Source organism: Pteropus vampyrus, unplaced genomic scaffold (assembly GCF_000151845.1).
Source record: "Pteropus vampyrus isolate Shadow unplaced genomic scaffold, Pvam_2.0 Scaffold165, whole genome shotgun sequence".
NCBI lineage: Eukaryota > Metazoa > Chordata > Mammalia > Chiroptera > Pteropodidae > Pteropus > Pteropus vampyrus.
This window is the reverse complement of record NW_011888946.1, coordinates 711,602-727,498: the sequence shown is the minus strand read 5'-3', so window position 1 is coordinate 727,498 and position 15,897 is coordinate 711,602. Positions and strand designations below refer to the sequence as shown.

Below are 15,897 nucleotides of genomic sequence, written 5' to 3'. Positions count from 1 at the left end.
TCTTAAACATTTTGGGGATGTGTATCTCTTTGAAAGTTGATGAAAACTCTATACCTTTCCCCCATGAAACAGGACACAGAATTTACCATAAAATTTTAGGTTTGTGGACTTACTAAATTCTGAAGTGGTTTTTTAAACTCTAGTTAAGAATGCCCAAGTTATAAAGCTATTAGTTTGTGACCACAGCTAAATTAGAGTTTCTGAGAATAAATTTCCATATTGTGATACTTACTTTCAAGGATTTTGTGAGGACCAAATGAGATATCATATTCATTTATAAAATGCTTAGCACGGAGCCCAACACAGAGCTGCTGCCCAAAAAATGTTATTTCAGCTTTATGTGTGTTATGGAGGAAGTGAGCTAGGTGTTAAATTGGAGGTGCAGTTAATTTATTGCTTTCTGGTTAAGGAGTTATTCTGCCTTTGGCTGTCACTAGCTGAGGAAAACATTGTTGTCAGTTTTCCATATTTCAGACATTCTCTACCTACCTCTAGAATTTTTGCTTTATCTTAGTTCCATCTGAACTATTACTATCTTTATGTAATTAAAAAAAAACTTACATATACTTGCTTAAAAAGGAAACTGGATCTCTATCATAAATAGAAAACGTGCTTTCATTTGAAAATAACAGTAACAATAAACAGTGAAATTTAACAATGAAAATTTAACAATGCTATAAATTCTAATTAGATCCCAGTGCTTACCTAAGGCTTTGAGCCTGGAGCCTACTCTTTGAGAAAAAGGGGTTTTAGTGAGTGTTTGAGAATACGTTCTTCTTTATGTAAGTGGAAGCATTAAAAGAAAGTGAAAAGGGAATCACTTTCTAGCCAATGTAATTCACTGTCATTTAATGCCCTGACTCTCCTCTGTGCATGGACTAAATGCATCTCCCATGACTCCAGTGAGAGGATCTCCCTTTGGGAGATGCTATGTGAGGGCCAGTTGCTTTCCTTCCCAGTGGATCTGAATAGTGGAGTCTGTGTGGGTGGAGCACTGAATCCAACAGTCCCTCAGCCTTGTTCAGGACAGAGTTCCGCAAAGCCTTGTCACTTGAGCTTTCAAGGACACTCAGAGGTCCTGTTCCCTATTTTCCTACTGGATCAGGCTCAGTGCCTACCTCACACCTCAGATGGCTCCTGAGTTTTATTTTTTAATTGGACAGGTAGCTGAGGCAATGTAGGTGCTGCTGGGACATAGGTGGTGTGGAAGGAAATGCTATGAACATGGTTTTGAGGCTGTGTGCCTGGCAAACACGACTTCTGCATGGATTGTATCCTATAGATTAATAATAAAGCAAAAGCAAAATTGCCTAATAATGATTTTTTTCACTTAAGCTAGAATAAGCCTTAAGTAATCACATAATTAGAGATTATTATTATTTATTATGGAGATGGTTACTGGAACTCTTCAGCAGCCCACAGGAAACAGCACTTGCACTCCTTCCCTTCCTGGAGCTACCTCCGCCCCATTCCTCCCCAGGTAAGGCCGTCCGCCCCTTAGCCCCCGCCCCTTCGCCCCGCCACTGCTTGGACCCCCAAACGGCGGCCGACTGGGCATGCTCATGGGGTTGGGGCAGCCGGCTGGGAGCGGACTCGGCGGGCAGCCGCGCCCCTACCTGAGCCGGGCCCGCCCCCCTCATACCCGCCTGGGCGGGCACCTGGCAGGCGCTGCAGCCACAGCCGCGGGAGGAGACGGCGCGCGGGGCGGGTGCTGCAGAGCCGGGCTTGGCGTTCCTGAGCCACAGCCGAACTTTTTTCCCGAGGAGTCCCACATTTGGGGGCAGGAGGCGCGGGGCGGGGAGGGGAGAGTGGAGTTCCTGGATAGCGCAGCAGCAGCGGCCCCACAACATGGCCTCCTCCGCCTCCTCTGCAGCCGGCGCTGAGAGCACCCCTCCTCCTGCGCAGGTGAGCGCCGCGCGGCCCCCCTACCTGTGGCTTCCTGTCCCGCAGGGGCGCGTGGGGAATCGGGGAGCGCGGGAGGCCGGGGAAGAGTGGCGGGTGTCGCGGGAGCCGTGGACGCGCAGGGGCGCTGCCTGGAGTCCTGTCCTTCTGGGGGTGCGGAGCTGCGCGGGAAAGGCTAGCGGAGGCGTCCTGATCCCTGCGGGTCGTGTGGGTCCGGCTGCGCCCCAGGGCGCGGGACCGAAGTTGTGGCCGGGGGTAGAGGCGCGAGCTCCTAATCAGCGCAGAGCCGGAGCATCCCATCCCGAGTAAGGAAGGAGGGCCCAAGGCATTGGGGCTCTGTTTCGAAACATTTGTGTAGAAGAAGAAAAGCGCGGCCCAGGGCTCCGGACGCCCTCACCTTTCTCCCGTCTTTGGGCTTGTGTTCTTGGCTCGCCCCTCCATCTAACTCCGTGCCAGGCTGAACCCTTCCTAAGGACACGACCGAAGTAGACTGCTGCTTGGCGGAGTGGAAGAAAATCACCTGGTTCTGAAAGTTACCTTCAGAGTTAGGCTTTTTTTTTTTTTTTTTTGAAGGTGATTCGAGATATTTCATTTAACCCAGTGAAAAATACAAAATATAAACATTAGGACATTAAAAAAAGTGCAGACCAGTGCAAATATAGTGGCAGTGCCAGGGGGTGGGTGGCTTGCTGTGGGTTTACCTTCTCTCCGATCTTAAAAATCCTTCCATAGGCAGGCAAATAAAACACACACGAAGTAAAAGCCCGGTGCACTATGTGTAAAAACGCAGCTTTAGAATAAATCTCCTTCCTCCTATCCCACATCCCCTAGCCGATCGCCACCTTTAAGCCCAGGGGCGTTTAGTAGCAATTTTGCAGCTGCCACTATGTGTATAATATAGGATAATTGGTTTAAAACACTCACGTATGTTTGCATCTGCATAGAGTGTCTACGGAAGGGGACCTGAGAAACTATAGTTGTCCTTGGCAAGGGAGTTGGGGAGCCAGTGGGAGGAAGGCTTACTTTCGCATACCTTTTGGGACTTTTTAAAAAATCATATGTCTTGCGTTATCTATTTTAGAAAAAAAGAAATACCGCTTTTCAAAAAATGATGCATGTTTGAGTAGCCTTGAAAGCAGTAGTTTGCCTAGTTTCAAGTTATGTAGAATTGCCCCAAACACGCAAATCTCCTAGCCTGGATGGTGTTTTTCTCTTAGTTGTCTCTAAAAATCCTCTGGGGAATCAAAGGGAAGTCTTCAAGACTCTTAAATCTTGGCAAAGTCAATTGGTGTTTTTTTACTGCCACCTTGATTCTGAGTTTTAATTTTCCTTCTTTGAGAATAAGTGTGGCTTGTCTAATTTAAGAAGAGGACACTTTCTCTTTAAAAGAAGTGTTCAGGAATCATCCCTCGGGTTATACCAGACCTTATTCCAAGAGGGTAGGACATCACAGGTAGGCTCTGGTAGGAAGACTATAGAAACACAATCTCTGAGTTGACACGCATTGCTACCTTAGCAGTTCAGGCATCCTTATAATCTGCTGATCTGGGCTCAAATGAGTGCCTCTTTAAGGAAGCAAAATTTCAATATTGAAAGTGAATGTAAAATTAAAACCCCAACTCTGAAACAAAAACTGAAATAGAGGGCCAGTTTCTCTTAGTTCTCAAATTAGTGGAGGGTGAATAAGTGAATTGTGAATTTAGACTGTAGTTAGATGGTTATTTATGATGAACCATTTATGATGGTTCTCAGTGTTCTTTTTGTTAAAGCGTAAATAAATGTCTGTTTCGTTATCTGCACAGCAATGTGTTAGGCTCCATAATAGAGAATGTGGCTCAATGTCCTTAAGACAATAAAAAGACCAGTGGTGTGTTTTGGAATCCTAGGAAACATTGTAGATTATGAACTTGTTTGCATTTTTGTGGTGGTGGTTACTTGAGGACTGTAGTTTTCCTTTATTCAGTATTTAAATTCCTTTTACAGTGTTAATGGGTTTATAGAGCAAGTGAGTATGTTCAATTCTAGTGTAATATTTTGGTAATTGAAAAGAATATAATTGTTCTGGATTTTCAGTGGTTGTTCCTAGGTTGATTTTTAATCAGTAACTTCTTTATTTAAAAATTATCCATTTTCATGTACAAAATGCTTGAATTTTTTTGTAGAATGTGTTACTGCAATTATGGGAAATCACTATAATCCAAATTGGAGATCATGTGAAATTCAAGCCTATATAAGTGGCATTTTTTACTTTTTGTAAAAATAAATTGAGTACTTGAAATTGACGAGACCAACTATTTCATACTTTTATACAAGAAGAATTCTGAGTTAATGAATTTCAATTGGAATGTTTAGCCTTGCTGCAGTGTCTCCAAACTTAGTAAAGTCTACCCTTCTGAAAAGATCAAGGTTAGTAATGATTTAATCAGATCTGGAGTAACCTTTCCCTGTATGTTGACTGGGCTCTTGTTCACATTACTCTTCTCTTGGATTTTGCAAATGAAAATGCCAGTGAGATGGTGGGTTAATGCTGAAGGTACCTGGAACAATAGGCTTATTGCTTTTTCATTTTCATCCCCTGTCAACATATAAAAACAGCTTAAATTTTTAAAATTGCCTTCTATTCATGATATAATTTTAAAGTTATTTTGATATTGTCTAGTTTTTGTTAGAGATTTTTTTTCAGCGCTAGAAGCCCAACTGTGGTTATAGGTTGAAAGTTCTACTAAAGTTAAGTGCAGTATCTGTTTGAATATTTTTTATCTCAGGGGTCCCCAAACCCCGGCCTGCAGACCAGTACCAGTCTGTGAAATGGGCCACACAGCAGGTGAGCAGTGGGCAAGTGAGTGAAGCTTCATCTGTATTTGCAGCTGCTCCCCAACGCTAGCATCACTGCCTCAGCTCCACCTCGATCGTCAAGCATTAGGTTCTCATAGGAGCACTGGTCCCTGGTGCCAGAAAGGTTGCGGACTACTGTTTTGCCTGACCGGACCTGAAAGGATGTGGCAACATCTTCAAAATCTATAGTTATGGTTGAAATAAATCCTTTACACTTGCCCTAGTGTGTTTGAAAGTGGATAGACAATATCTTCCAATGGATCTGTCTGTTCAAAAGGACATAGATTTTTCTAAGAACCACTCAGGTTTCTGGTTGACTGTGGGAGTGAGATCAATGGCACCCAAATAGAACCGATTCCTTTATGTTTTACAGAAATTATTTCTGAATTTCATCTCTTTGGAAGGTCCTGTATGGATTAATAAGCAAATATGTCGGGCAAGAAGAAAACAGTCTGAGTACATGGTAGTATTTTTCTCAGAAAAAAACTGTCTTTAGTACTTGACAATGTATATTAATAGGTGAAGTGAACTAATGTTTGGAGTTAGAGCTTCAAAATATAAAAGGAATTATTTTAGTATTTGTTTTATCAGATGATGCTTAGTTACTGCCATTTTCAGATACTATTAAAGAAAGGGAAATAATGAAAAATTGGACCTAACATACATGTTTTCCGAATAGGGCATGAAGATTTGGACCTGGCCTGATAGAAGAAAGAGGTAGAATGGAAATTAATTTAAATGCCATAAGTTAGTAGAATAAAGAACTATGTGTCGCTGAATTGGAAAGGCTGTTTCCCAAAATGTTTTCAAGATAACTATGGTGATTCATTAGTAGTTATTTTGTCCCTCCAGCATCAAACTACATTTCTTCACTGTGCGGCTTCTCTGGGTCATGCCAGGGCTTGATGCCAGGGACCTGCCATACAAGTATGGAGCTTCTCTCTTTCCTCTTTTTTTCCATGTCATGGCATTTTATATGGAACCTGGCAAAAAGCAGCTCTCTGACTGCAACTTTGCTCATTAGCATCAAACACAGGGCTTGACACACAGTAGGCCCTCAATGTTTGTTAAATGAATGATGGAATAAATGGTGAGAAGGACCTGGTTTTTAGATTTAAGAGCAGCTTAAACTATTTGAACAACAAGAACTTTTGAGCACCTATCATGTGAAAGACTCTCTCAGGTACACGGGGTCTGGATTTTTACTCTCAAGATGTTCGCAATCCAAGTTACACAGAATTTATATAGTACAAGACTCAGAGAGCCAGCACCAGACATTTTTTCATGCCTAGAACTTTGATATCCTTTATCATGTGTCTCAAATTTAGTTTGGGCTTTACTGTGTAATCAAGAGGGAAAGTGTAGACAAAGCACCTGAGAATTTAAGAAGAAGGGCGTCAAGAAGTAGAGACATTTATATGTTCTAATTTCTGTACTGAAAAATGCCACAGAATGAAAACATGGGCAAAAGGCACAGAAACTTGTCTGGAAAAGTACTCTAATTATTCTTTTTAATGACTGCCTAATATTCACAGTGTGGATAGATCATAATTTATTTACTAATTTTCTTGTTAATTAACATTTACATTGGTTTTAGTTTTCGGCCCTTAGAGACAATGCTGCAAATAACACCCTTATACATAAAAAAGTTTATAATCCAGTTTGATAGGGAAGACATAGGCATTTTTAATAATAACAACTATGATTTATTATGCCTCTCATGGTAGGTGCTGTATACTTCAAAACAAACTGTAGGGTAGTCATTATTACCCCCACTCCATTTTATATATGCAGAACTGAGCTTCAGGAACACTGTGCCAGCTGTAGATTGGTAAAGGTGAAAACCGAATTTGAACGCCTCTCTGCCTGAGTAATGGAGAGAGCTGTGATGATGAAATCAGAAGGCCAGGAATGGAGTCCTCATTCTCTAACTAGCTCTGTAACTTCAGAATCTTCGGCTTCGGTTTCTCCACTAAAAGAAGGAGAGTTGGAATAAATGATTTCTAAGGTTTATTCAAGCTAAAGTAGTGTATGACTTAAAAAATTTTAAATGCTGAGAGAGGATTATATATTATTTGTAATAAAGTGATACATTTTCTTGTTTCTCAGAAGCATTTTTCTTTCCTTTATATTTTGGCATTCCTGATATTATGATAATTTCCCAAATGTTGGGAACTTTTAAGATTATTTTATGTTGTTTATTTTAAATGATTTATTTTTCTCTGAAAATCTGATTTTTAAAGAAATTGTATTGTTTGCAGTTGATATTTTAGAGCATAAGAAATTTACTAGTTTTTAGGGGACATCTCAGTGAGTTTGGACTGGTAACTGAACACTCAACAAAAACAAAGTATTGGAGTGGGGTGTAAAAGAATTGGGACACTTCATATAGTAGGTAGAGAGCAATTGGGATAACTGCCTGGCCTTTGTGGGTCCTTTATGTTTTCTTCCTTTTTCAAATTTGAGATATGATCAGTGGTGTGCTAGTCAACTGGCTCTCCAAAAAAAAAAGTCCTAATTAATAGCATTTTTATAGCATTGGTCCATTTCTGTGGTATAAATATAAGAATTCTGGTCACCAATTCCAATGTTTGTGTGTTTGTGTCGGGGCGGGGGGACGGTTTCCCCTACACCAACAGGCAATACTCCTACACTAGCTAGGTGTCCTACCATTCAACTCAGTTCTGACACTATCCACAGATAGCATCAGATCCCACAGGTTAAGGCCTTGGTCTCACAAGACTGGCCTGTGGCTCTCCTCCCCTGACTTCAGATGCCAGTCACAATCCCAGGTTATCACCTCTGCTTTTGACCTCCTGGCTATAGATTGGAGGTTCCAGTTACCATCTTCTTGGGTTCAATTAATTTGCTAGAGTGGCTCACAGAATTCAGAGACACATTTTACTTATTATATTACTGGTTTATTAAAAAGGATATAACTCAGGAACAGCCGGACGGAAGAGATACATAAGGCAAAGTATAGGGTAAGGGGCTCAGAGCTTACATGCCCTCTCTGAGTATGCCATTGTCCATAAATCCACACGTTTTCACCAACCTGGAACTTTTCCAAACCTAGTCCTTTTGGGTTTTTATGGAGGCTTCGTTACATAGGTATGATTGATTAAGTCATTGGCCTTTGGTGATTGATTCAACTTCTGGTCCCTTTCCTGTCCCTAGAGGTTAGAGGGGTGGGTCTGAAAGTTCAAACTCTCTAATCACGTGTTTGGTTCTCCTGGTAACCAGCTCCTATTCTTAAGGGGTGCAGGATCCACAAGTCTTCTCATTAACAAAACAAGACACCTTTACTTGCTCTCATCACTTAGGAAATTCCAAGAGCTCTAGGAGCTCTGTGTCAGGAACTGGGTTGAAAACCAAATATGTATTTCTTATTATATAAATTACAGTATCACAGAATACTTGCATCATGGCTGATTTAAAGCTGCCAATGAGAGGCTAATATGGAATTGGTAAGAGAAACATAGAATTGGCTTTCTGGAAAGCTGGTATTAGCTAGTTCCAGCATATCACTTATACTCAGTGAAATGCACTGAAATTTTTTAGTCAAATCAATAATTTATTTATCGAAAATGTAGTTGGCACTTACCAGATGACAGGAACACATGGGGAGACACAGATGAATAAGAACTAGTTTTTACTCTCCAGAATGTCATAGTCTAGCAGGCTGTTTAAATAAACTTTTAAGTAAAGAAAAGAATTCAGTACTTCTGAGACGGATCAATCAACTCTCTCTTTTTCCACTGAGAACAAAATAAGTACCAAGTAGATATCTGGATTAGAAATGAGAGAACTAAGGTCTGTAATTGGCCCATTAGATGTTAGAATGGTGGACAGGATTTTTGAGACTCTGTTTCTATGGAGGTCAGGTTAAGCATACTAGAGTTTTCTTCTCCTTATGTATGTGTTGGTGGGTGTGCATGTGTATTAACACATTATTGAGGTATAATTTATATACAATAAAATTCTCCAAATTTAAGTGTACAATTCTACCAGTTTTACAAATGTTGTACCCCGTCACAACAGAATATTTATCGTAAGTTCACTTGAGTTCTTTCCCAGCTCCCTCCAACCTATCAGGCAACTGCTGTTCTGGTTTCTTTCAGCATAGATTAGTTTTGTCTGTATTTTTCTTTTGTGCTTGGCTTCTTCCAGCATAATGCTTTTGATATTTATCTATGCTGTTGTAAGTATTACTGGATTATTCCTTTTTATTGCTGAGCAGTATTTTACTATACTGCAGATTGCTGAGCAGTATATGACTATACTGCAGATTGTTCATCCGTTTATCAGACATTTGAATTGTTTTCAGCTTTTAGCTATTATGAATAAAGCTGCCATCAAGATTTGGGTATTCATCTTTTTGTTGACACATAATATCCCTCCTTTTTTTGGCGGGAGCGTTAAATACCTACGAGTAGGGTTGTAGAGTCAAAAGGTAGTGTATGTGCAACTGTTTACGAAACCATTCATGCTTTACCTCACATCTCTAGAGAATGAATGATCTCAGATTAAAATAGGAGGAAAGTGAAAGTCCATGGGGGAATTATTCCTTTGGTATGGACTTAATCTGAGTACTTCTGAAAATCTGATTTTAAGTATGGTTGAAAAGTGGATATTGTGAAAAAAACATTGATGTTAAGTAAGACTTTATTAATGTGTAAAAGAAAGTATAGTTACAAAAAGAAAACTGTAAAGTGTCTAAACAGATTTATTGAGATATAATTTATATGCAGAAAATTCACCCACTCAAAGTGTACAATTCAATAAATTTTGGTATGGTTTACAGAGGTGGAAAACCATCACCACAACCTAATTTAATAACATTTCTGTTACCCTTAAATAAGTGTTCATTTACATTCAGAAAGCACGGTTTTGTAGTTAGGAAGACCTGTGTTTTAGTCTGAGCTTTACTAGTTAGCAACTATGTTACTATGGAAAGCTAAATCTCAGTTTCCGTACCTTTGAAATAGAGATGAAGACACCTCATTTACAATATTCTTATAAGAACTGTGATTAATGCACATAAAGCACTTGGTAGTAATAAATGTTAAATAAATGGTAGTGTTTATTGTTGAACAGCATCATTATAATTTCTGTGGTGTTTTGTTTCCATCCTTATAGCACCTACAATAATGTTCCCTTTACTAAAGATACCTTTAAATATATTTTTTAAGAGAAAATGAGGTGGAGTGGAAAGAGGAAGCCTGGACTTGAGAACAATATACTTGGGTTTTCTGGCCTTACTATTTAATTGCTCCATTGGGCAAATAACTTAACCGTGTCTGTTTCCTCATATGAGGAACTAGAAAAATAACATTCAAAAAATAACATTGCAGGATTGTTTTAAGTGTTTGAGGAAATATACTGGACTTGTTATTATAGTAGGTGCTCAATACATAGGAGCTGTCATTCTATGATATCAGAAGCTACCATCTTTGAAGTATTACGTTTAGGAATAAAATTTATGTACAGAATTCAAGGCATAGGTGGAAAATTTGCTAATGTACTGTGTGCATATTTGTTGTATACATTTTTATATTTTAATACTAGTAGAGTGCCAGGGACATAGTCCTTAACAAAATATTTGATTAAGTAAATGCATAGGTGAATAAATAAAGAAGAAAAATTATTTGCCCCATGCTGTTTCAATTTCCCTTGATGTTTAGGTATCCAGGAGAAAGTTTCGTTTTCCAAATTTTAAGTTTATTCCCTTACCTCCTCTCATTTGGCTGGGCGTGGGTGGGAGTGGGGTGGAGGAAAATTAGAAATTATCATAAGAACAAAAATTATAACAGTAATTGCTTATATTTGTAAACTATATTCTTAAAAGTACTCTCATGTTATTTTAAAAAATTTGTGTCTAACAATAATGTATCAGGTGATTGGAGTAAATAGTCTCATAGTGAAAAGAAAAACAAGATTCAGGGTGAACTTGTTCATAGTCTTTATGGAGCTAATAAGTGGCAAAGCCAAATGGAGGAATAAATGGGAAACCTTGTGTGTTGCTGGTGGGAACATAGGCTGGGGCAGCTGTTTTGGAAAGCAGTCTGGCATTGCTTAAGCAAATTAACTAGTTATTTACTCTGTGACCCAACAGTTTAATTCCTACAGATAGACACTGGAATGTACCCCAAAGGTACCCAAGAGAATGCATCCAAAGTTATTCACTGCTGTGTTATTGGTGGTGTAGGGGAGTGGGAGGTGCTGGGTGACCATTGCTGGGAGAGGGAGAGATAGAATGGTGGGTGCACATTATGGAGTTGTCTGTAGTTAGAAGCAGCAGATTATATAAAAGCAACACAAATGGATCTTAAAAATATAGTGCTTTGTGAAAAATGTGAGTGTGGAGTATATTTACTGTTTATGCAAGTTAAAAGTTCACAAGCATAGCACAGTACACATCTTGTAAGAACACCTACATAAAATACTCATTAAGCACATTAGAATGGCTGCCTGTGGGGCTTGGTGCATAGGAGTAGGTTATGGAGATAAAAAAGAACAAATGAATAAGAAACATTATGATAATGTGTTGTGTACCAGTAAGTGTGGCTAACACTCTGAATGATAAAGTTAAAAACAGAATAACAGATTGTTACTTGATGTCAGCACCGAGCCGATGGAGAAGGAAAGATTTCAGTGGTGAGACACCCAGTTGGAAGAATGTACGAGGAGCTGACATGAGAATGAAACGGCAGGCACCAACTTTATTGCTGGGAGCGCAGTTTTATTGCGGGGAGTGTGCTTCTGCTTCTGCTCTTCTTCTCCCCAGGGGACCGCATGGGCTCCACATATATCAGATTGCAGTAGTGGCATTCAGCCACACATGCATGATACAATAAACTGAATTATGTTTACGTATATTAGGCGCAGGCACCCTAGTACACTAATGTAACATTCTAAATCTGGGGTCCGAATTCCTAGCCTTGAGCCTGGATCCCAGCCAGACCTGCGACCAGCCAGGCCTGGGGCCCACACTTGATATAGTTCAAATACTGTTTTTATGTGATCAACTCTGCTACTAGGCTTAACCAGAGAGACCCTGATGTCATTATATATGGGGATGGATGTTCCAAGTAAAGTAAAATTTGGATTGGTTTCTAAATTTACACAGAGAGCAACATCTTTTTCTTCTTAAAAGATTTACAACATGGTACACTTGAATTGGTATAATTTTAAAATTATCCTTTAAAACTTGTATTTTGGATAATAGAAACTGATGTGTTATATAGTGTTAAACATTTTTACAGAATTATAATGCAGTATACTAAATATTTAGTTTTAAAATGATACTCAAACTATCATTATTTTTCATGGTTCCAGATGTGCGCAGTATCCTATTATACATAGAAAAAGTTATCTCCATCTATATTATCCTTAAAGGACTTACATGTGTGATTTTTTTTTTTTGGCACATATATCACCTTGTATTTTAATATTTGTATTCCAAGTTAAATTTGAAGTATAATAGATCCTTTTTTCTTTTTTTGGCTTAAAGCAATGCAGATTTGTTATGTTGCAGTTCTGGAAGTTAGAAGTCCAAAAATGGGTTGGCAGGATTTCGTCCTCCTAGAGGGTCTAGGAGAGAATTCTTTTCTTTACCTTTTCTAGCTTCTAGAGCCTGCCTGCGTTTCTTGGCTCTTGGCTCCATGTCACTCTGTCCTCTGCTTTGATCATCATTTAGAATGGATTGCTTTTAAAATTTACCTTCCCTTTCTACTTGTTATTTGTGATCCTTCTGAAATGATAGTTATATAAAATGGTTATAATTATGTTTTGTACATAGTGTACATATTTGTAACAGCAACTATCCTGTTTAAAAAAGCCACAATGGTTAAACATTCAACTAAACATTAGCAACCTTTAAAAGTGTTTATCTGTCACTACTGTGGAGGTGTTGCCAGTATTCAGTAGGCAGACTGCTGGGACAAGAAAGGTCACCTAGTTATTTTAATGATAGGCATAGAAGGTGGAGAGAAATTGATTATACCCTTTGTGATCTCAGTGTCTACCTGTTTGTGAGTGGTGTGCAGACACGAGTTTCAGGATTACCTGTAATATGGAGAGGGAGGCCTGGTTCTTGTGTAAGAGTTTCATCTGCAGTGCCATGCAATAAAATGTTGACAACGAAGAATTGATTTTAATGCTGTGTTTTATCTTTCTCAACAACAAAAAAGAAACAGTAAGAAAAGGGGAACATTGATACCTAGTAGAAGGGATACATACTCAGAGTCAGAAGAGCAGTTTCCTCATCTACAAAATAGGAATGATGACAATGCCTACTTTTTCCATCTCTGAGTTGTAAGGATCAAATTGTGTTATTATGTAATTTATTTGATTCAAATTGCTTAGTGCTATGTGAACATATTGGTGTGTGTGTTTTTTACATATTGTTTATTTAAATGTACTATTTTTCAGTATGGTATCTTTTCCATTGAACTAATTTAGCATCTTCCAAATATAATAATTAATAACCAATAATATTTCTGTGATTATTGGACACTTTAAAGTTGTTTTCTTAAAAGTTTACAGATATTTAGCATCTCCTTGAAGTTTTGGCAATTTTTAATCTTATTAAAGCATTATGTATGCCAGGAAACTGCTCTTCTGGTTAATGGGTCCAACAGAGCAGGTACAAAACACTAATTTAAAATTTCCGTGAAGTTCAATGATGCATTTTGAAAAGTCTGATTGGATTGTAAAGCTGTTATTGGGTATGAAATGACATGGCTTAGATTGGTGTAGATGTCCACTCAAGTTTTTATTGAATCTCTTAGTGTGTGGAGCCAATCAGCTTGAAGTTCTCCAGGTGTATGACAAATCAATGTAATGAATTGCTCTCTGAGGTGAGAAATTTGGGTTCAATCTGTTATTCAGAATGGGCCACTTTAACAGTTGCCTAAATTATCTCTTAGTTTCAATGGACAGCTGGCCTCCACACTCATCTTTACAAAACAAAAATATGATGTCCTTCCTCTGTTTAAAAACCTCTTTGGTTATCCATTACAAATAGTGTAAAATCTAAACATTGTAGGGATGCACAGAAGATCTTTTACCATGTTGTCCCAATATAACTTACCATTTTTGCCCTTTGTTTTTTCTGAAAAATCTGACATTGTCACCATGCTCTGCTTATTTCTCCAACCTTTTCCCAAATGGACTGTGCCATGTCTTTGTGCAAGCTTTCTCTCGCTGGTTTGTGTGGTTCTCATTTTTTCTCTTCTTGGAAAATCCCAGCAAATCTTTCAGTACCTAGCTCAGATATCCCCTCTTCTACACAACCTTCCTAGACTTCCGCTTATAGTGACGGTCACTCTGTCTTCTAGAATGTTGTAGCACTTCATCTACATTTGGCTATCATTGCATTTATCACATTTTATTGGAATTATTTATTTACTCTGTCTTCCTTAACTAACTAGATAACGAACTCTTGGACGTGGACATGTTTATACCTTTTCTCCATTTTCATGTCTGCCTCTCTTCATCTAGAATCTGGCGCATCTGATGCTTAGTTTCTGGCTGCTGAAAAAAAGGATACTTAGCATTTGGACAGTGTTTACCAACATGGTCTCCTGTAGAATAAATATAAAATATATTTTATATACATATAAAGAAATATAAAAAGTATTTTATAAATATAAATATTTATATTTAAGGCAGATGTAGATACATTACATTAGAAATGTGTCAAATCTGGCAAGGGTATGCATATATGATAATATCTAATAATATTTTTATCTTTTGGAGGGTTTGACCTTGCAACCATTTTCTGCTAAATAGCATAGTGTAGTGTTCGGATCTTGTAGTAGCTGTGTGCCTTGGGTAAGTGAAATTAACTTTTCAGAGACACATTTCCTTATTTTTATTTTTAAAAATTTTTTTGTTTTAATTTAATTTTATTGTTCATTTCAGGTATATAGTACATTGATTAGACATTTACATAGTTTATAAAATGATCCCCCTAATTGCTCTTTCTCTCCTATGGCTCTCTACCTAGCCATTACATTAATACATTCCTTATGCCTCATTTTTAAATGGAGGTACAGATCTTATAGGGTTATTGAAAGAATTAAATGATATCCTCCATGGAAAGCACACTTAGCATGGTGCCTAGCACATACCCCACTCTTCCAGGACCTATAAATGTAATACACCTCTTTCACTCTCATAGTTTTCTCTGTGGTGTTATTTTACACCACAACACAACTGATTATCAAAGAATACCTATTTTTAAGTAACATAATTATTGTGCACAACCCAGTCTGACTCTTAAAGCCCTTTACCTTCATCACTGCTCTATGGAAAATATTTGCAATGAATAGTTGGAAAGAAAGTTACCAAGGGGTTGAGAGATTGACATCAAATGAGTGGAATCTACAAAACTCTTCACTGTGGAAGAGAGGGATGTAGGTTTGTTTGGTATGTACTTGACCATGTTTCTGATTTTTCAGGAATGAATTACATTTGCTTTTATAATTAAAAAAAAGTTACTTTATGAAATTTAAACTTTAATCAAAAGTAAAGCAATAATTAAAAGTAGGAGGAGCCAATGAAGCAAGGACTTTACTTACCTAGAAATAAAAAGGATAAGATAGGGCATGAAACACAGAGAGAAAAAAACATTAATTCCACCCTATAAAAACAAGGATTATGCTATCAGCATCCAAATAAAAATTCCATATAGCTCCAGTTTAGTTCCAAATGTAACTAGTAAACAGTAGGCCTGTGCACAGAAAGCAAAAAATCTTAATTAGCACTGAGAAAACTTCCACAAGCAGACATCAAGACATTTTAGAGTAGAGTTCTATGACTATGTGGATAAGAAACACTCATAAGATCAAATGTACAATAAATGATTGTATAATTTTTATACAAGATGTCCAATAGAACAACTGCTTTCTGCTTTTCCTTTAATTATTCCTTTCTTCCCTTGATTTTTTCCTTCCTTCCTTTCCTTCCTTTCTTTCCTTTCCTTTCCTTCCCTTCCCTTCCCCTTCCTTCCTTCCTTCCTTCCTTCCTTCCTTCCTTCCTTCCTTCCTTCCTTCCTTCCAAATGGTGTTGTATTTTTAATTTCAAATTGTTCGTTGCTGGTATTTAGGAAAGCAATTAACTTTTGTATAATTACTTTGTATCCCACAACCTTGC

General features: G+C 38.1%; 1 protein-coding gene across 1 annotated transcript in view; it reads left to right on the top strand.

Moving 5' to 3' along the window:
• Positions 1-1,701: 1,701 nt before the first annotated feature.
• The window catches only part of ANK3 (ankyrin 3), a 596,679-nt gene continuing 582,483 nt past the window's right edge, over positions 1,702-15,897 (top strand). Inside the window, exon 1 of the mRNA XM_011370216.2 lies at positions 1,702-1,905. Within this exon, the coding sequence (XP_011368518.1) occupies positions 1,849-1,905 (57 nt within the window). The 5' untranslated portion in view covers positions 1,702-1,848. The remainder of the gene's footprint in view (positions 1,906-15,897) is intronic.